At 40.6% G+C, this 21,515-nt stretch overlaps 1 protein-coding gene across 1 annotated transcript in view; it reads left to right on the plus strand.

Moving 5' to 3' along the window:
- The window catches only part of lrrc75a (leucine rich repeat containing 75A), a 59,586-nt gene that overhangs the window by 4,631 nt on the left and 33,440 nt on the right, over positions 1-21,515 (plus strand). Inside the window, exon 2 of the mRNA XM_069147412.1 lies at positions 9,880-10,008. Coding sequence (XP_069003513.1) covers positions 9,880-10,008 — 129 coding nt within the window. The remainder of the gene's footprint in view (positions 1-9,879; positions 10,009-21,515) is intronic.

The raw sequence follows: 21,515 nt of genomic DNA on the forward strand, positions 1-21,515 counted from the left end.
CCAGCCAGGTCACTTCATTTCGACCCCGATTCCTTTGTGGGAAACACAACTAAAGGAACATAGAAAATAATGTTGTCCAATTATTCCCTCCTGAATGAGCCTCTTTGTTTTTCAGCACTTTTGGCCTGTTTTGTTCCTTTTTTCCGACGAGCTTCTGCACTTAAAAGGACCTTCATTTCTCTTTTTGTGAGAGCAGTTTAAATGGACTGCTTCAAGTAGCTCTCCTGATTGAGCATCCTTTTAACATATTTATCACAGAATTGCAAACAGCTACCCTCCATTCGACCTCCATTATGCACCAGACACAGCTGCTGTGGGGGTTTGTGGTCAAATGTAAAGCTTCGACCAGCACGTCTCTCTTCCTGGCATGAAGCAACTTGTACACAATTTACAAACTACACTGTGGGCATCAGGGAATTCCCTCTTCACTTGATGACAGCGGGAGTTTTGCAGTGATGCTTCTGCTTCATTATCAGCAGAAAAAAAAAAAAGATGGTTTAGCTTTGACCCAGTGGGGGGATGGGCTGAGGTCATGCTCCTCTGACCTCTGAAGGATTTTTCCTGGCTGCTGTTCGTGGATCTCAGGATTCGGGCAAAGGAGACGGCGACCAGTGTGACACACACCAGCTGAGTTAAATGGGATGTTAAAGACTGAAGGATGACTCGTTCATCAGCAGGATGTTACAGACGTGGAGGGGGAACGGAGAAGTTGCGTTGTTTCCTATTTTGCGTGAACACAGTGTAGATAATGAGAGGTTTTCATGTTGGATCATGAAGTGACACGATAAGGACGTTTGGTTTTATATTCTGGAGGGTTTGTGCTCTGGTTGGACAGTACCTGACGGACAGACTCACCATGAATTGGATAAAGACAATTACACAGAGGGGGAAAAAAAAGAAAAAGACCACGAGTGTTAAAACTGCAGCAGAAACCGAGGAAGAGAGAGAGAGAGAGAGGAAGAGGTGGTGACTGATTACTGAGACGTTAAAGGACATTAGTTTGAGGAAAAGAAGAAGAAATAACACACCGAAGAAGAAGAGGAGAAATGAAAAGGAGGTCTTGTTTGTGAAAGATGGGAGGGTCTGTCATCGCTGGTTACCAGGTTCTCCTCCACGTTGCCCGGAAACCATGGCGATGAGCGGAGAGCTCAGATTAAAAAGACATTGATTAATCAAGCGGGATCTCTGTTAAGAGGTAATGAGAAGGCCACCTTCTTAATCACAGCCCGTCAATTAACTAGAAACCACAGCTGGCATCTCTTCAGCCGTGGAAACATCCACCGGCTCTAAATTTATCCTGCGTGGTTCCCTCGGCTGTCTGCAGTCAGCACGTGATGTTTAACTCATCTTACGATGTGCAACCGGGGGGTTGTCAGATAATGAGAGACCGTTGCGCTGTGGACACCATTAATATTTCAGGACGAGAGCTGCCATCCGTCTTCAGCTGCTGTTGAACACCACGAGGCTTCATGCAAAAAAGACGGTCAGATTCACCAAACTGTCCTCGCTGAATAAACTTGTAATGAATCGCTGCTTTCAGCCTGATGATGGAGGTGGTGACGAGGGAGGGTCAAACTGGACAGACGAGCTGCTCTGCTGAAATATGTGAAATGAAATCATACCATCAGATATCTCTCCAATGGGAGTGATGATGGGGTGAACGGGGTTTCTATAAAACATGGCTTAAAGACGGCATGCCATGGTACTGTTAATTTCACGTCCATCTTTTCCTTTTTGCCTTCGGTGTTATGAAGGGCGGTGTCGCAACATGGTGCAGTTTGATTGATTGAATTGTGTTTGTTTTGACTGCACTTTGAATCACGGTGGCGTGAGAGCTGCCTGCAGTCTGTACTGACTCTCTGTTCCACCAGCAGCTGCTTTCAGTTCTTTCTCGGGCCATTTTCATACACGGACGCTTTCAGTTTTGTCCCTGTGTTTGTGTGGAGGCACGGTGATCAAACGACAGCAAAAATGTGAAATAGATTTGCCGCCACTTGGTTTAAACTCTGACTATTCTCACATTTGGCGGTTTCTCCGCAAAAATAGACAGGAGTAAAGGCCTGTGATCACATGTGGACAGTATACTGACAGCAGCAACCCAATGCAGGCCCGAAAACATTTGGGCCGTAAGAGGGGAAATTCAATGTAGGAAGTGAAGGCTGGCGGTAGCTGGGCCGCAGCAGACACGCTGGCAGTGTGGACACATGCAGGATAGATCAAAATAAAGGAGGAAACAGTCGGACTTTAACATAAAAAAATGGGAAATTACTTTTTTTTTTTTTCAAGATTGCAGTTTCTATCTGAACAGTTTTTAAGTGAGTCGGTTTTTCCAAAAATCGAAGCACCCACCTTATTTATTTAGTGAATTAAAACAGGCTAGTTAGAGCTCAACCCAAAGACTGAAACTGCCTGCAACTGTTGTAAAATAACAAAACAGAAAGTTACTTTTTGCTATATTTTTATAGTTTCACTGGTTACGACTCCCCTCAAATATGTAGCACGATAACAATATCCAATTTAAGCTATTTGTCAGCGTGACTACAAGACCAGTAAATTGACTCATTATTTTTGGGATAGTGTGTAAATGCTCCCAGGTCAGAGGAACAGGAGGTTTTCCTGTGTTTACAGTGTGTGAATGCAGCATATGAATTTATTACCGCCCTGCAGCTGGTGTTGCTACATGCAGGCAGAGTGACTCACATCATTCAGGAAACACATCACCACATCTCGGCCGCTGCACCGCTTCCAGTTCTCCCGCATGAACCCAGCGTCCCCGGGGGCTCCGTAACGACCGCCGGCTGCATTAAGTCGGAGCTGGATTTCTGCTTCCTGTTAATGGGGCTGGTGATGGAGACAGTGTCATTATTGAACTTTACCACCATTAGAGGGATTTTTCAATGCGGTTGAATTGTATTTATAGTGCGTAGCGCCAAATCACAACACAAATCATCTCAGGACGCTTTGGGTGAGTGTTACTGAGAGAAAAAAAAAAAAAAACAAACACCGGGGACGTGGCGCAGGGCGGCTAACGGGAGCTGTGATGGGTCCGTTTTTAAAAGCGTCGCCTGCAATGCTGCGGGAAGAAAAAAAACATCATCACAGCGAGCAGACTTAAAATATTCTATTAATAATGAAATCAGCAACACGGGAACTTGAGTAGAACAAGTGTGTGCTGCAATTTTAAATTAGCTGCTGAAGATTTAGTGTTGGTGAGCTCAGATGTATACGAGCTCAGATAAATCCGCCAACAGCAGCACAGGAAGTAACAAAATACTGCGACGTCACACTTTCAGGATTCAGGATTAACATGTGCGAGGCCTTTTTTTTTTTTGTGGCTGGTCTGAATTTGTGACGTGCATAAATTCCACAACCATAATTTGAACATACAGACAGTAAAGTTCGAGTTTTGCGTGTACTTTCCATGCTTTTAGTTAATAATTGGCTTTTTTTCTTTTATAACAGATGATTGTAAAGTTACATTGTGAGGACCTAGTAGTTGATCGAGGAAAATAAATGGTGGTTACTTTTTGAGCTTGCTTGTTTTGGCTTTAAGTAAAACCACAAGAAAACAGCCGCAGCAAAAAAAAAAGGTATATCGACCCCTTTTATGTAATTCTTTGTCCGGTGTGTGACGTCATAAGCTGCACTTGAAATGTCCAAATGTTTGTTTGCTACACAAAGTTGCATCAGTTCGGTAGATAGCTGGGTGATGAGCTCATCGAGCTTTTGGGCGTATTTCTATTCTAACTGACGTGAACCGCGTACAAACAAACAGCCAGCTAAACATATTAACACCGTCAGAAGTGTTATTCAGAGGAAAGAAATTCTGCGCTCGTCTTATGTGCCGGGATATTTATTGATTTTCTTTTGGTCGGTCCACTGAGATTTGTCCCTCTGATTTGCAGTGCATGCCTGATTTTATACAATTATCTGCCTTTATGAGCTCTGTAGCCACCGTTAGCATTAACGTGTGTTTACTCACGAGTATCAAAGAAACGTTGGGATTTCAGTATCTAACTCGGCCTCTCCGGAGAAAACCACTCTGGTTCAGTTTCCGTTGGAGTTTCAGCTGCTGCTGTGTTTACATTCATCATGAAACAAGGTTAGAACAAAGTGCATTCAACAGTGATTCCCTCTCACCTGTTTGAGGTGCAGGGTGCTATTATGAGACAGGGAGGGGTGGAGATACCTTGTTATAGCATGCTGACTTCAGTGGATATCTCTGCAACACATTACTGGTAGTTCATTTTGAAATGTTTTAAATTAATAATAGAATGTATTGCACCATTGAGGCCCCTACACAAGCAGGAAGTACCTGCACTCAGACTTTTCACACATTACAGGATTTAAAATGAGCAACAACACCTCTGAATTGCTTTCAAAGCACAAAAATTGGAGAGTGAGACTGGGTCAGCTGAAAGGAATGCAGCCAGCATTTATGTCATTAATTACACACCTGCACTTTTCATCTTATGACTTCTCAAAAAGTCTGCTGTGAAGATTTGACATACATTCAAATTAATGGTTATATCGCCATGTAATAGCCGGCTGTGCTTATTCAACTGTGATTGGTCCGTATAGGAGTCCCAGCATGGCTCCACTCTTCAACTTAAGAGGACATCTAATCAGCCAGAATGATTGACGGCACCTGGTTTTGTGCCCTTAAATTAAGTATCCGTGTTTTCTAAATGAAATGCTTTGAAAAAGTTAGTTTCCCTTTAAACTGGATGACCTGGAGCAATTTTTCCAATTTGTTTAGATTTTTTTTTTTAAGTGATTTTAAATAAAGGTCACTATCTCCTTTATTTTTGGGTCCTCCTTCCCGCTTGCTATTTCCTTTTATTTTATGAAAAGACTCGGGCACTCGAGCGTTTGTGTTTCCAGCAGCTCCGTCTTTGTCCGTGTTCAGCAGCGTTCAGACCGGCGCTTTGATGTTGGCTGCTCCTAATGAGTGTGGGTGAGGCTTTCTAATTATTTCTGAGTGTGTTTATATGTTGAGTGTGTTGGCACTCAACATATAATTTCAAGGAAGTGGACTATTATATTTATCTTGTCCTTGCCATGTTTCATGAGGGGGTCCCTGTTAATAATGTATTTCCTCTCTGGAGGGTGTAAACAAATCATGTACACACTATGATACAAAATATAATATATTGTTTGCTATTGGAGTAACTCTTATTTTTAAGTTGTTGCCATTGCAGAGTACCTCACCAGACACACACACACACACACACACACACACACACACACACACACACACACACACACACACACAGACACACAATGTGCTCCGTTGTGGATATGTTAATCGTTTGCTTCATAAACAATGTTTGTGTTTAGATTAGAGGCAGCTGGAAGATTGATTTCCATTCAGGGTTGATGTATTTGCATAGCGCTTCAAATCCTCATCGCTGAATGATGAGATGTGCACCTCACGCACACACACACACACACACACACACACACACACACACCAAAATGATCTGTACTGCTTTGTTTTCGTTGACCATGACATTTTTTAAGGTAAGAATTTTTATTTTTATTTTGTGGTTTTATTTATTCAAATTGTAAATGCAAGTAGTCATTAAAGTAAATAGTTTGACATTCATAGAAATATGTGCGACGATCAGACTGATTCCACTAAACATGCTGAATATGAAGCAAGTTAACGTAGTTTAGCATCGAGAATGGAATCAGAGGGCAAAATCAACAAAGTTTTAACAAACTCAGCGCTTCAACATTTCTCCTGGACACGAAATAGTACGAACACATAACTCAAGGTAAAACTAACTTTTGGTTTTTACACTTAATTTGTGTCCGGATTAAAAAAGATGGCCGTCTAATTTGTTTTGTTGCTGCTCGGTCAGATTTTTTTATCCCCTTTGTTCAGTCTTGTTTTGAGGTTTGTTTTATGCTAAGCTAGGCTAACTGACTTTAGGCTCCAGCTGCACATTTACAGATATCAGAGTGTTATTATTATATTATTATATTATATTATATATATATATATATATTATATAATATGATTGTTATTATTCAGCATTTTGAAAACTCTACTTTTCAGGAATGTAAATTTTTTTTCACAAAAATCAGGGTAAAACAAGCTTAAATGTTTCAAAGACAGAAAATAGTTTGATGGTAAAACAACAACTTTTGGTTTTTAAACTTCGACTTTGTGTGCAGATTAAATTTTTTTTTGAGAAATGCTCAATAACACCGACTCAGTTAGCCTAGCTTAGCATGAAGAGTGTAGTCAATAATGTGTTTCACCTTCTTTAATTCTCACAAATACAGTTTAGAAAATATAATTTGTTCTTTTATTGTGAGTCAAATTCTTTCTCGGCCAGGAACATTTTAGAAACGCGAGTCGGTTAATTATTTAAACTGTGGAGTGTTTTATTTCTTACTGTCCTCATGCTAAGATAAACTAAGCTAGTGCTAGCTTGTCATCTAAAAAAAGGGCAAAGAAGCAAATATCTCTAAATGTCGGTTCCCCCAAGTTATTAAAGAAAACAAGCTTATATTAAACAGACGTGCTAAATTTGACAGTTTTGATGAGGTGTCGCAACAGTCAGCAGCTGTTGTTCAACCGTAAAATACCACGGTCAGATTTCTAAAACTCAAATCTGCCTGATTCTTTATCAACAAAGAAAAATGCGGCCTTAACTCAACAGACGACTGATCATCTCGAGCCGTCGCTCTTTAACGCGCCGCAGAGTCCAGAAGCTGCTCGGAAGTCACGGCGTCGTCTGGAGAAGCAAACGGGCCAATTATTTTCATGTCACTGCTGTCGGGAGGGTTGAACCTGAAGGTGGTTGTGTAGTCACACTCCTTCTTTATACACACACACACACACACACAGTCATTTCAGGATGCGGTTGTGTGTGTGTGTGTGTGTGTGTGTGTGTGTGTGTGTGTGTGTGTGTGTGTGTGTGTGTGTGTGTGTGTGTGTGTGTGTGTGTGTGTGTGTGTCCCGGTCACCGCTTCACAACAGACACCTGTTGATGAACTAATTGTAGGTTTCTCTGCTGTGCTGCTATTAATGTCGCGCTCATGTGGAAATACAGCAGCTGATTAATGTGTGTGTGTGTGTGTGTGTGTGTGTGTGTGTGTGTGTGTGTGTGTGTGTGTGTGTGTGTGTGTGTGTCACAGTCAGAGCTGCTGTCATTATTTGCTGCCCCTCCTACACAGAACAACAGGCAGCACGCAGACCTCAATGAGTCATGGCTGTCTGCAGGAGACCGAGCATCTCTCTCCGTCTCTCTCCTCTCTTAACGTCCTCGGTCCTGATGACACGTTGTCTGCAACACATGGAAATATATCTGCAGACACTCGCATGCAGACTAAAATGTATTTGCTACAAACGCGTTCAAAAACCTTTTCGAGCGCACTACGTCAAGAGCAAAACTAGCGGTGCAGCCAGCAAATCAAAGCCATTACATCCAGAGTGTTGTGACAGAGCAGAGAGGACAAAGGATGTGTGTGTGTGTGTGTGTGTGTGTGTGTGTGTGTGTGTGTGTGTGTGTGTGTCTGAATTGAGTCCTACATACTAGAAATAGTAAGTAATAGATACAGACCGACTTTTCTTGTTGCTTTGTGGACATTTTGAGGGCGCTCAACATTATACATTATGGATATGTTATATATATATTATACATAATATCTGGACACTGATAATATGTCAGGCAGTGAGTATTAGTACATTATTATTAGAATATTAGGTGGTTTCATTAAGCCAACATTTGGTTTTTCCAATTCATTTCCAAAATAAAACAGTCCAACTTGTAAATATCCCAAAAATATTACGTCCAAGATGCATACAAATTTAAAAAGGAAGGTTTGATTCATAATTCTTTATAAATGTGTATAAATCAAGACGGCATGAGTCACAACCCAGATTGTTAAATCCTCTTATCATTGAGCTTTAAGATTTAGTATTGATCTTGAAAATAGCATTTTAACCATAATTAATAAATAGATAAATAAATGAATAAATCCATCTCAACTTACTACAAAATGATAACAGGAAACCTTCCTGTTATTCCAGATGGTGTTACAATACTTAGACTTAGTCGTTTTTTTAAACTGCTTATTCTAAAAAGTTGTGTAGTTTAAAATGTATTGAGGTAGCAAAACAAAGACTTTATGATACTTTAGCACAATGGTGCTTTGAGCTAAATGCTAAAATCACTATTAGCATACTAGTATTTAGCATCTGTAACGTTTTCCATGTTCACCATCCTAGTTTCGCCTGTTTAAATGATAACATTTGCTGATTTGCACACAAAGTGCACCTGAAGCTTGAAATGATTATTTACTGTTTAATATAATTAAGGTATTAGAGGATTTAAAATGTTGACCGGATGGTGGTGCTACATAAAAATAAAGTCAGGATCACAAAAGATATAAGAATTGTTCTTCTGGAAACCTTGAATATGTGCACGAGATTTAGGCCAAAGCATTTGACGCTGACATACAGACAGAAACGTCCACGCTGACGGCGGGGCTGAAAATGAACACGGCAGCAAAAAATAAATCCTGGAGCCGGTTCATGGTCCCCAGAGGACGAATGCACATTATTTTGGAGACTCCCAACTTTTTCTGTAGTGCCAACATCGAGCAGTCGAGATCTTTTACCCAGACCTTTACCACATGCCGTGCCCTCTGATGGATTAACCCTTTCTGATCTGCACTACATGAGCAAAGACAAAATGTCAGGATTTCTCATCATCTAATTGGCAGATTGCCAGAAAATGAGCACATTCATGCTACCGAGGGAGTCTGTGACCTTTGCTTTCCTCCCACACTCAGGACCGACTTCACATCTCTGTTCATTGGGCTCAACCAACAGCCAAATGGACTGCATTTTATTCAAGTCCAGCACTTTATTGTGGTGTTTGACAACATGCAGCTTTTAGGGTGCTTCAGACTTTTACTCTTTTCCCGAAAACTTTTTTTTTTGAACGCCTTTAATGGAGCAAGATGGATAAGCTAAATTATTAACATCATCAGTTGCTACTTGAGCGCAAACAAATGGTGTACAGCCGGGCTGCTCGTTTGTCCTATATATCTGAAATCATGATTTTGTATCAATCTTATTTCTTATATCTTATACGTATTTGTAAATCTTTTCATATTATGTGCACTTTTTGGTTTTCTTTGCTGCTGTGACGACCGAATTTCCCCACTGTGGGATTAATAAAGTGAAATCTATCTAATCTACAGTACATACACAGCTCGTGCTTTTCTTTAGACTTCATATTATTGTCAGTTACAGCAGTTTTTTTGCTCAGATTACTGTTTCCCGTATAATCCTCTGCTGTGCACTTCCGTGTCGGGTTTGTCACTCATGTTGACTTTTTTTTAAAGATTTTACAAGGCCACTGTTCATGCGTGACGCTCCGCCAACAGCTTTATGCCTCGTCGGCTTTGACGGGGCCCGAGATGTGACAAATTTTCATTTTCCCTCGCCGACAGTCAGACAGCAGGCAGCGGCGCAACAGGCTCTAATTTGATGCTTTAGGGGGGTCAGCGAGTTTACAAAGCAGCATGGAAAACGGGAAAACCTTTCCCCACACTGGCTGTCATCCATACAAGAGATGTGCATGAATGCATTTGGAATATTTGTCTTTGCTTTATAATGGAAAATATATGTGATATAAATGTGAGAACTAATCAGTATTGTATGTAGCCACTGAACAGTTTATGTCGGTTGATTTGTCCTTTTCTTTTCCTACTTTTCTTTCGGTTATTTAATGGAAAGCCTATCCAGCTCTCCTCATGTGAATAACATGTGCTGTGAATAGACTTCCTCTATATGTGAGTACCATATGTACTGTACAATTGCATAAGTGATGGTCTTATTCGTTGTGTGTGCAGGACCTGGGAATGGAGTCGACGTCTCTGGATGACGTGTTGTACCGCTACGCCAGCTTCAGAAACCTGGTTGATCCAATCACACATGACCTGATAATCAGCCTGGCACGATACGTTCACTGCCCCAAGACGGTAGGACACACACACACACACACACACACACACACACACACACACACACACACACACACACACACACATTGATGTGATTGATTGCTGCTATCCGATGATCTCCCGACGTTTTTTTCGGACACTGTTCGGTTACGGAAGTGCTCGAAGTGGCTGCGTGGCTGCGTGTGTCCTTGAGGGAACTAGCGCTCCTTGTGTTTGCTCATTCATGTGGTCCAGTATGTCATTGAAGGAGAGAGATACGGAAAGACGGCACGGCAGCAGCCGTACCGGATGAATAAAGCAGGGGAGGGAGGAGGAGTGACGGAGATGAAGACTGGAATTAAGAGGCCTGGTGTGTAAAGGCGCCGCGATCCGTTGAAACGCCGACGTCTTTCCTCCTGCTCCTCGAATGATGCGAAAAGCAATTCTGAGATAAGATAATCGCTCTAATCTGACTGATGTGTGTCCGTTGCATTTCCCCCCCCGATCTCATCCAATGCGTCTTCCCTCCTTAATACGATCCATTTCCTGTGAAAACAGGATGCTCTAGATGTGGTGGCTGATCCCAATGTGCACCCTCTGAACCTGCTGACTTCAGCCCTACGAACTGTAACCTGATCACAATTTTTCTGACCTTCAAAGTACAATTTATTTGTCAAATTTATAATAATTCCTTTTTTTTTTTTTTTTTGGTCACCAATTGGAAAAACTACAACATCATCTTTATATTGCAAATAATTGTTGGTAATTACGTTGTAAATCATTGAAGTCCAGTCTACACGTCAAGCGGACTCTCTGGAAACCTGCTTGAGGCTCCTCGTGGACTTGAACGGTGCGTTTAAGCCGCACCGACACACTTCCAGTCTGCCAGAGCGGTGAAGTCCGGACATTTGGATTCAGACAGAAAACAAGTTTGGCAAAGCTGCGCAAAACCAAATCCCATAAAATCATAAAACTCTTCGATTAAAAGCTAGGATGAAAAATATTTGTTAACTTTATGTTCATGACAAAAATGAGACTTAAATGAAAAGGCGCTTCTGAAAACAGGAACTACTGTATGACTTAATATATTACAATTAACAAATAAGGTAAAATAATTAGGTGGAAGGTATAATAATCAGCACCATTTGGTCTTCAGTCAAGTTTTTTTCTGCCAGTGATTTTAGCTGACGTAACGTAGTTCTTCGAAGAAAAGGAAAGGTCCTTTTTTTATTGGCAAAATTTATCTTCAATTCTGATTAATAAAAAATAGACAAGAAGCAGCAACAACAAAACTGTTTTGTTGACTAAAACTAGACAAAAATATCAGAAATCAGACTGTAGATTAAAACTGGACAGAAAATAGTTAATATTTTCATCCAGATAGTGAAATTACACCAACATCAGGTGCCATGATTAACACGGGTACTTACAGAAGCCGTACAGAGTTTTCATCGTTGGGAATTCGTTGTGCTCACTGAATTATTAATCAGATTTGAAGTCCCAGAATGCATTGGGGGAGCTGAAAAAATAGTTTGCGCTATAGAAAGTACATTCTGCAGGAGACTCTTCACACATGCCGCCGGCGCAGAGGAAATCGATGAGGAGGGTTTGGTGTTCAGTTGTATGTCTATACGCCTCATTACAGGTGAAGAGACGGAGGCTGAGAAGTCGTTGCAGGAATGAAAGAAACACCAAAACGGTGTGAAGCGAGGAGAGAGAAGCTACAGGAAGAGACGGTGTTATTTCCCTCCTCCGTCCTGACCAACACGTTGGACGGCTGTTCTTTTGCTCTCCTGAAGTTATATGTAATATAGTTCTGTAATATTTTTCTAATTTCTTTTGATGAAAATGACTATTAATGTAACACCGACCGCTTTTTCCAGAATCATCTTTATACAAGAACAATATTTGGTCCAAAAAAAAGAATAATAATTTGGGCTCTTTTACTTTTTAAAGAGATGATGTCGTAACATGCAGCCCGTTAAACTCATTTCTATCGAAGTAGCAGTTTTACAGCCTGTTTTCTTGTTTGAGCTGCTGGAAAATTAAATTCAAGTCTATATGCTTACATTTTGCTTACATTTTGAAAACAGGTGTCAGGTGATGAATCAATTTAAAGCATTTTTACATGACAGAAGAGTTGGTTAACTTTTGTTTTATGTAACACGTACAGAATTATTTTAATCTCTTGAACTCGGTTTGGCCATTTATTAAACAAATGCCCGGTGCAGGGCAGCAGCTATTTGAAACAAAACTACGTCTTTTGTTTCTGAAATTATTATTGAAATGGTATCGTCCCTCTTCAGTTGAATTAACTAACTTGTCAGCAAAAAGTTTCCCATTTGCACATCTGACAGACACGAAGCAATATCGGCATTTATTTGGAGTCATGTTTCTGGCCACACTCAGACGGTAAGTTTGATAATCACTCTTTTTCGTTGATCACCAACTCGATAAAGATGCTAGACACATAACATGAAGCTTTGTCAACGACAGCAACTGTAAAGAGAGCCGTGGGAGTCAACTAAAACAGTCAAGCTGTGGGCAGCAAAACCAAAACAATGGTCTGAAAGACACTAAAACATTCAGTGCTTTTGAGAAAAGCTGCAGAGTTAGGGAATAATTCTCAGTTTGTGAGTCAGTGTGAGCGACGCATGTCACCGTCATGTAATCCAATGTTATTGTAAAAATACTCAAATTTGAATTGGCCTGTTCTGTTGCTGCCCAACACAGAGCAGTGAACTGGATGTTTTCAGGTGCTTCAGGGGAAATATTAAGAGCACAGATTTTTCTCTTGAGTCACACTAGACAAAAAAAAAAAAAAAATTGAAGTTTGCATTTCGGTTGCTCTTCGTTTCCTCTCTGCTTCTTATTCGTCGCCGCAGCCCCGAGAATTGCAAAGTCATACACACAGTTTCACAGCTTCCCTCCAAAGAGGAAATTTCTCTCAAGCAGGGCCATAAAAGCACAAACAGCCGTCTCAGAGACCCCCTCACACCCAACACACAACCCGGCCCGCCTCCAGCCAGCTGATAACGCAGCTTTTACGCCGAGGAAGCAACTTTGAAAGATGTTGTTTTCTCCGACGTGACGTGCACTGAGTGCTGCACTTTTTTTTGCTTCCCTTCCACCTGCCGCTGTGCTCGTTTAGAAAGCCGTGGCTGCAGCGGTCGTGTTTCAGGTCATGCTGTGTGTACCAATTCTGCTGTTGGCGTGGGCTCGAAGAACACAGCCGGTGCAAATACATTTGCTTTTCCATGTTTCAGTCACTTCTCCAGAAAAAAACAGGTTGAATGATTGAAACGCGTTCACTCACTTGATTCATCTGTCTTGATTATTATAAACACAGGAAAACTGCTGATGGACACATTTAAACAAAGGGACTGAAAACCTGTTTAGCAAAGAGACAGGATTAATAGATTAATATAGTTGTGGTGATGCATAAATAGAAAAGCAATTCTTGATAACAATAATAATCCACCTCTCAAAGGTATGTTTACGGAGCACTCGGGTGGAAAGTACGGTGGCACCGAGGGGTCAAAACATCTGACAAAACTCAAAAACATTTCAGAAAACATGTCGTCGTCGTGTTTTGTAAATGTTTTTGCGTTCTGTGAAATTTTTGTGTTTTTACTGAAATGTTTGTGTCTGCGAAATGTTCTTGTGTTTGACCTTCACGACCACTGTAGGAAAAAAAGAGCAAAGAGACACTGAAACAAAATACAAATATAGAATCTCCATGTACCAATTCATCAATAAAAAAATTCCTCTATCCAAATACATATCTTTTTTTTTCTTAATATAGGATATCACATAAGAAAATACATCAAAATAAATCACACTCCAGTGAAACCCTGGATGATGCTATTGCTATCAATATTAAAGCAAATTCCTCCACACTGGAGCGTAAATATGATTACTGACCAGTCAATCGAGGACGAGGTCTTCTCATAGACAGCCAGTATTGATCAACACCACAGTAAATAACTGACTTTTAATCAAATAAGCTAATATATGAATGCATGAATGGGTTATTAGATGCTTCACAGACAGACAGCAGGAACAAAACCAACCGACACTTTTACTGTTACATTTGTACTGATAAATGTAAGAGTTGATGCATTTGTTACTTTCATATGACATCATTAATACAGCTGCAAGAACAGGTGAACCTTTTGGAATAATCTCGATTTCTGCATTAATTGTTCCTAAAATGTGATCTGATCCTCATCTAACTTAAAAAAAAAAAAAAAAAGTTTATTTCAGCTAAAACCAAACAAATTTTACCTCAAATTTTGAGGTCAGTGTCCTGCTGCCTCACCCAACTTCTACTGCGCTTCAACCTGACAGCCACCCCGACATCATCCTGTAAAAACACCTTGATAAACTTGGGTTTCCATTTTCCCATTTCCCATGAAGCAGTGAAGCAGCCCCAAATCATGATGCTCCCTCCACCGTGCTTCACCATGGTGGGGATGTTTTCATAGACCAGAGTCAGATCAAACGAATCCTTCAGACATGTTGCTGTTACTCTGGGCTGCTTGTTAACGCACTGCCAATCCAGTGATGTACCTTCGGAGAACTAAATCCTCTTCATTTATAGACATTTTGTGTAACTGTGGACTGATGAATATCGAAACAGTTCTTGTTGGCACGTCCCATTAGATCTTCTTTTTGAAAGATCCGCATCAGCAGATGCTTCTTGATAATAGCAAACTCAAAATATTTCTTTGCATTTTGTAAGTCAAGGGAGCTCTAACACACGTCCAATCTCGTTGCATTGATTGGACACCAGGTTTGCTCGCTCCCGACTCCAGTTAGGGTTTGTTGACGTTTTCAGCCTTTAGAGCGGATGTTTGAAAAATTTATTCAATATGGACGAGAACAATTTAAGTCGTTAAAATAGAGTATTTGTTCTTTATTGTAATAAAGATAAACATCTGACTATATTTTAAAATACATTTGTACATAAAGGCAGATCATTCCAAACAATGAAGAGGGTATAAAGAAAAGCAGGACGTAAGTAAAGGTCTGACTTCAGTGAACCATGCAGACAGTTGGGTAGCTCCACTAATCCTTGATGTTACATTGGCTGCTTTGCATTAACTGCAAAAAGCAGCTGTCGCCTGCAGCTCTTTATTGAACCAGCTCACTCTGTTGTTTGTTTTTTCACCATTCCTCAAAAAGCATATGTTTGACAGACTATATAAAAGTGTTCGTAGCTTCCAACTCAAATAGTCTCATAAAATAATCAGTCAATAAAATGTCCCCATAGGTTATCTCGGTGTTGTTCGCTAAAGTCGCTCCTTCTTATTAGTTTTCTGGACATCCATCTGAAAATAATCCCTCATTCATTAGAAAATAAGCTTCAAAAAGGCGTTTCTGTTTAATTGACAGGCCTGTGGTGCAGCCAGGTTATCGGTGGGCGGGGCGTAGTATCGTCAGGTTTCCAATCAGATTGAGTCAGATCCACCGCTCGCTCCTCCCCATCTCGCCCAAATATGGTCACTTCCTGCTCCAAACCACTCTGAACTAACAAGATGGCGCCGGACAAAATCCGAATTCAAGGCTTCATAACGGCTGTTCACAAACCAACGGGTGACGTCACTGCTGGTTGCCACTTGATGTAAAATCATTTATTTCAATCCCATGAATTTTTAAGTGTGAACTGTAAATAACACAAAGGTTTATCATCTGTTAAATCTGTCGTGTGGCCCTGCAGAAAGTGAGAAACGGCAACTCGGAGCTGACGTGGTCAGATTTTGGAAAAGTGGAAATTCCAGGATTTCTGAATTTGAGTTCAACACATCCTGTTAACTGGCTAATGCTCCTCCCCTTCAGGCTGAAATGATCATAAAGACTCAAACGTACACACACTTAAACAGACACACTCTCATCCTCTCACTTTCAGTGTCTCACACACACAGCAGCTTCCACAGAGTGTGAAAGGTCTATTCATTGCCGTGTGACTCCAGCTAAGCCGGGTGGTGTCGCGTCATTCTTTACTTGCAGCAGCGGAAAGCTTCGCTGCTTTGTTGCCGCAGCTGCTCCGATTGTCTCTCCGTCTCCTCTCTTTCTTTTACCTCTTTATTCTTCCCGTTTCCTTTGTCTTCTCTCTGCAGCTTCGAAGTCGTCTCTGTCTCTCACTCGTGTCCTCTGTCGTTCCCTGTCCGCCCCGTGCCTTCGCTTCAATCCAACATCTTAATGTTCAACAATGTTGGATTTGGATTTGTTCTGCCGGTATTACAGTTAAATGAAATGTCAGATATGAGCTCGTCTGTAATCTCATGTGTTCTCTGCTTTGAATTATTTCATTTATAGACTCCCAACTTCTCATTAAATACGAAGTCGATACATTTTTCTCCACAGGTCATAATGGTGTCGTTTGCTATAGTCGCTCCTTCTTATTAGTTTTAGTATCTCTTTGATTGACAGGTCTGTGGTGCCATCAGGTTTCCACTAAAGGTTAGCGGGCGCAGTGTCCTCAGGTTCCCAAATTAGATCGAGTCAGATTCACCCCTCGTTCTCACCAGCTCGTCCAAATGCGGTCACTTTAGGCTCTGAAATACCGAAACTCGAGGCTTCAGAACGGCAGGTCACAAACCAACTGGTGACGTCCTGTTTGGTTGCCGCTTTATTCAAGAAGTGGTTTGGAAATGATTAAGAGTCTCAAGGTTTCTTCTTTATACGTCAGTGTTAAATATTGTAGAGTCGGGATAGAAGCACTTACATTCGGTTATTCATAAATGTAATTTATATTTCAATGAAGCATTTATTCCAAGGCGCTCATCAGGAGTGTATTCATCACTGCGAAGGTCATGCGGCTCCAATGCTTCGATCGCAGGGCTTTACGTACCCGTCTGGCATCGTATCCTCCGGAGTTACACTCGTATGTCGTGATTCTGCAGCTGGAGGTTGTGGTGGTGAACGCAGCACGGCTGACTTTCATGTAGGAGACGAGTGTTTGCATCTTCTCTTCCTTTCCTTAACGACACCATTAATGCTGATGGAATAACAACATAAATAACAAAATGAGGAACTGTTATTGAACATAGAGCATTTATAGAATCGTACATTTTGTGGTGATAAGATACGTATGGAGAATCCCAGGGGTCACATGGACCAAAAGCAAACAATTAAGAAATTGCTGTTATTTTCAGGGTAAATTTGAAGACAAGATCAAAATCAAGAGATACGATGAAAATGTTGATCTGAAATTTGGCCCTTTGTCTCCATAAATTGGGGTAAAAATTGAGATTAAGGGAATAAAATAAACACCTAAACAGAATTATGTCAGAAAATATGAGGAAATCTATTATTTTATGATGGATTATTTCTGCAAACATCACATTTTTCATAGAGGGATTGTACCATCTGACAGAAAATGACTCATAGCACCAAATGTTATCTTCAGTAGGCCAAAAAAAACTTTTAGCTCTAAAACATGTCATCTGAAGCGAGATCATTTTAAATGTGTTTTTATGAATTAAATATGCAGTATTCTAACTAAGCTTTCAAAACTTTACTTTTTTCTTAAATCATTTCAAATGTTTTTGTGACTCATCTCTGAGCCGGTCTCTGCTTTCACATTCTTCTTCTTCTCTTTGACACTTCAAACTCATATTGACATTACAGTTCAATAGTCCGGTGAGTTTTCTATTCCAGGTGAGCGATGTCATTTACTGGAGCAGACCTGAAGGATTCGGACGAAAAGAAGAGAAAATGCAATTTAAATTGAACTGGATTCAGTCTGAACCACAGGCCACGTGTGAGAAGTCAGAGCAGCACACTGCATGTATGTGTGTAAAAAAATACTGCTTGGTTATGGATTACTGTTAAATCACTACTTCTTTGGAGCTAAAGACCCTGAAAGCAGACAGGGACAACACACACACACACACACACGCGCGCGCGCGCACACACACACACACACACACACACACACACACACACACACACACACACACACACACACACACACAGAGTTGCAGCTTCTCCGTCATCATGTCTGTGCCGAAGCTCTTCTATCTGTCACTCCCAACAGTCAGACACCTTCCTGTCACCACCAAAGTGAGGTGAAATATTGATAAACGAAAGATGCATCACATGTCAGAATGAAAGACGGGAAAGAAAATGAAAGTCATCCTGCCTCTTTTCTACTCACTCAGAAATCTGATGATTTTAATAATCAAATGATGTAATTCATTTACCAACGTTCAGAGTTGTTATCAAGGAAACTGGACGGGACATTTTTACAAACCGGTTATTAATTTCTTGGAAGATTCAAAGATTTGCAACGTGCTCACAGTAGTTCTCATTGTTTGTGTTTCATTATGAACTTAGTATGTTGACAGACCATATTCGGTTTTGAGTTTTGTTTACTTTTTTGATTATTGTTACACTTTGTCTTTTGTGTCAGTCCAGTTTTAGATATTATGGAATGTTTTTTTTCTGTTTTTTTAGTGTTTTAGTAGCTTTTATTTTAATATATTAAGGATGAGGTATGCACGTCAAAATGGAAAAAAAAAATTTAAGCACAACCACCAAAACAAATCACAAGTATGTAGATCGCAACTGACTGATGTGACTGCAGTGAAAATTTAAACAAGAGAACCAATCAAAAACAAGGATCAAAGCTTTTCAAAGAAAAGTATATATTCAGATGCCTCTTTGTAATCACCAACATTTTGAATAGTTCCTGTAATTTAATTATGAAGTTTTATTATTTATCTCTATATAGAAATCTCAACCCAGTATCACAGCAAAGCGTGAAATAGACACGCCGGTCCACTACAGCAAAACGTGAGATAGCCACGCTTTGGCCGCTCTAGGCAGTTTACGTACGCGCACATAAAAATAACGTAACAAAGGATCATGTGACGAAGTACAAAGGACGTTTTTTGACTAGATGGTCGGAGGGCATGAAGGCCTTGTGGCATGAATCAGAAACTGCTATGTGGGAGGACAAGTTCGAATGAAGGAGGTGGCAACGTGTTCCCCGAACCATGTTGATTTTGTCACAAACCCCAACCGTGGGTTTTTCCTGTAAATCACATGGCTGTATGCATGCAGAAGGTTCAGTTTTCATCCACTGCAGGAAAAGGTGAAACTGTCACGTCCAGAGAGGCCAAAGCGTGCCTATTTCACGTTTTGCCATGATAATCTATATATAAAAAAATTCTCAGTAACTGGAACTCATTACCATTGCTTGCTTTTTCCTGTCTTTTAATTAGTTACTCCTCAGCACTGACTTTACTGTATATAGCAGGAAGTCACTGTTTGAGGATTCTCAGTGAGAAATCGGTTCAGGAGATCCTGTAAACGTCGTCTTCATCAACTTTAACGTTGGACAAAAGAGAATGTTAAAGCCGCAATCCTCCATAAAATAGACTTTCCAGGGTAAATCTCAAGCCTGTCTAATCTTTGTGTCGACCAGGTTTTTGCTAAAGACGATACAATCTGCCTCCAGAGCCGCCTCCTCTCGTATCTCTTGCTCGCTTGTTATTGTGTTTACTGGCCCACTTTCCTCATTTACACACTCACAATGTCTTTATCTCTGAATACAACACAAGAAATCAGTGAGTTTGATTGTTTAAATAAGAAGCTCACACGTCATTTACTGCTGGATTATTGTTTTTAAGTGTAACAGGCTTTTGCCACAGCACTAAATATAAACCTTGTGTGATGAAATACTGATTATTTTTGTCATTTGGTGCTTTAAAGCCGCTGTAACAAATCTGAAACAGGTTTATCTGTGACATCGTGTGCCTTGCAGAGTATGTAAAATGATTCCTTCCTGTCTGTCAGGTCTTCCCTTGTTCCTCCTGACCGCTCAAACGATCGAATCATCCAGACGATTCATCTGCAGAATGGAGGAAGAGTTTAGCAGTAATTTAGCAGAGACATGCCGTGAAAAATATGACCAAGCTAATGGCTCCATTTGTGCTGTGCAAACTATCAGCGGGCTGCAGCCTGGAGGGAAGGTAGAGATGAGGCAGACAGATAAAGAAGAGAAGAGAGAAATAGGAGGAGAGGTCATCAGATCTCTGGAGACGAGAAAAGATTCATAGATGTGTTCTCTATCAATAATGTAACGAGGGAGAGGAGTGGAGGAAGAGGGAGGGAAGTAGGACAACAGAGGTGGAGCGAGGGACAGAGAGAGAGCGAGAGAGAGAGAAAAAAACAAACAAGCAAAGGTGAAACTAAGAGTGACAGTGAAGGAGAAGAAAAAGGAAGCGAGGGAGCTGGATGCTGTGAAATGTGGCCTCGGCGAAGCCGCGATGAGGCTGCTGCTGCTGCTCCCATCGATCCCAAAGCTCTCATTCATTTCAGCACAATTCAATTCATGCAGCTTTATTGACATGATGAGACCACTCTTACTGGACATTACCAACAGTGTCAGTATACAAAACATCAATAGATCTCAGCCGAGGCCACACAGGAAGCAGCACAAATGAGGACTCCAGTATTTGTTGTAAAATACCAGTAATAGGTCCAGTGGATTTCAAATGTGTCCGATACAATATCTATATATTGTATACTGCGTTTTCTTTTAAAAGAAAACAAACACAAAAAATATCTGATTTAGGCAACTTCATCAGAAAAAATACAGAAAAGTATACGTGTAACTGTAATTACAGGGTGCTATTAAAAATGAATAGTGTGCAGAGTAATGGACAGCAAGTCCTCAGTTTGTGTTGTAGGTTGTAACTGGTGAACAGACAGCTGGGAGGATGGACGTAGAAGGTTTATTTATTTATGAGGGCTCGAGCCTGCTGTACTAACTGCTGTCCACTGGGCTGATACTGCAGAAAACAATCCTTTAACAATCTTTGGATCGAAAGCACAGAAAAAAATGCAAATAATAAAAACCGTTAAGCTCATCCAAAACATTTAATACTACAATAACCCGGCTGCTGCTGAACGCTTCACTTTGCAATTAGTTGCTAACTTGGACTGTCTGCTGTTTGGTTCTCGGCACGAACTGTAAACATGAACGATGCTGATGAAAGCTGTGACAGAAAACCAAAACAATGAGCTGAATGACACTAAAATGCTCCGTAGAACTGAGAGCCACAGAGTTTGTTGGCGATTCTCTTTGCTTCTCCAAATGACTTGTTCACTTTAAACAGTTTATGTCACTTGATGAAGTGATACAGTGAAAATATTGATTAGTGCAGCTTTAAACCTGCCGTGCACAACTTTAGTTGACCCCTTCTGGCAGTGAGAGTAATTCAAATAACACATAATAGCTACAGAGCGTTCTCCAAATATTTGACAAATACCAACACATCGAAGGACTCTTCAACGAGGGAACATGACACTAATGACTATCTGTGTTTGTGCTCACCATTGATTGCTTTTTTTTTTTTTACCTCAATACTTCTTCTGAAAGCTGAGGTTATTTTTTTATAGATAGTATCCAGAAACTTTGGACGCTTATTCGGGTTTTCTGTCGTATTCTTAGCTGCTGCAGCCAAAGATAGATAGATAGATAGATAGATAGATAGATAGATAGATAGATAGATAGATAGATAGATAGATAG

Source organism: Embiotoca jacksoni, unplaced genomic scaffold, assembly GCF_022577435.1.
Source record: "Embiotoca jacksoni isolate LCO1_2020_lvr unplaced genomic scaffold, fEmbJac1.0.p SCAF_14, whole genome shotgun sequence".
Lineage (NCBI taxonomy): Eukaryota > Metazoa > Chordata > Actinopteri > Embiotocidae > Embiotoca > Embiotoca jacksoni.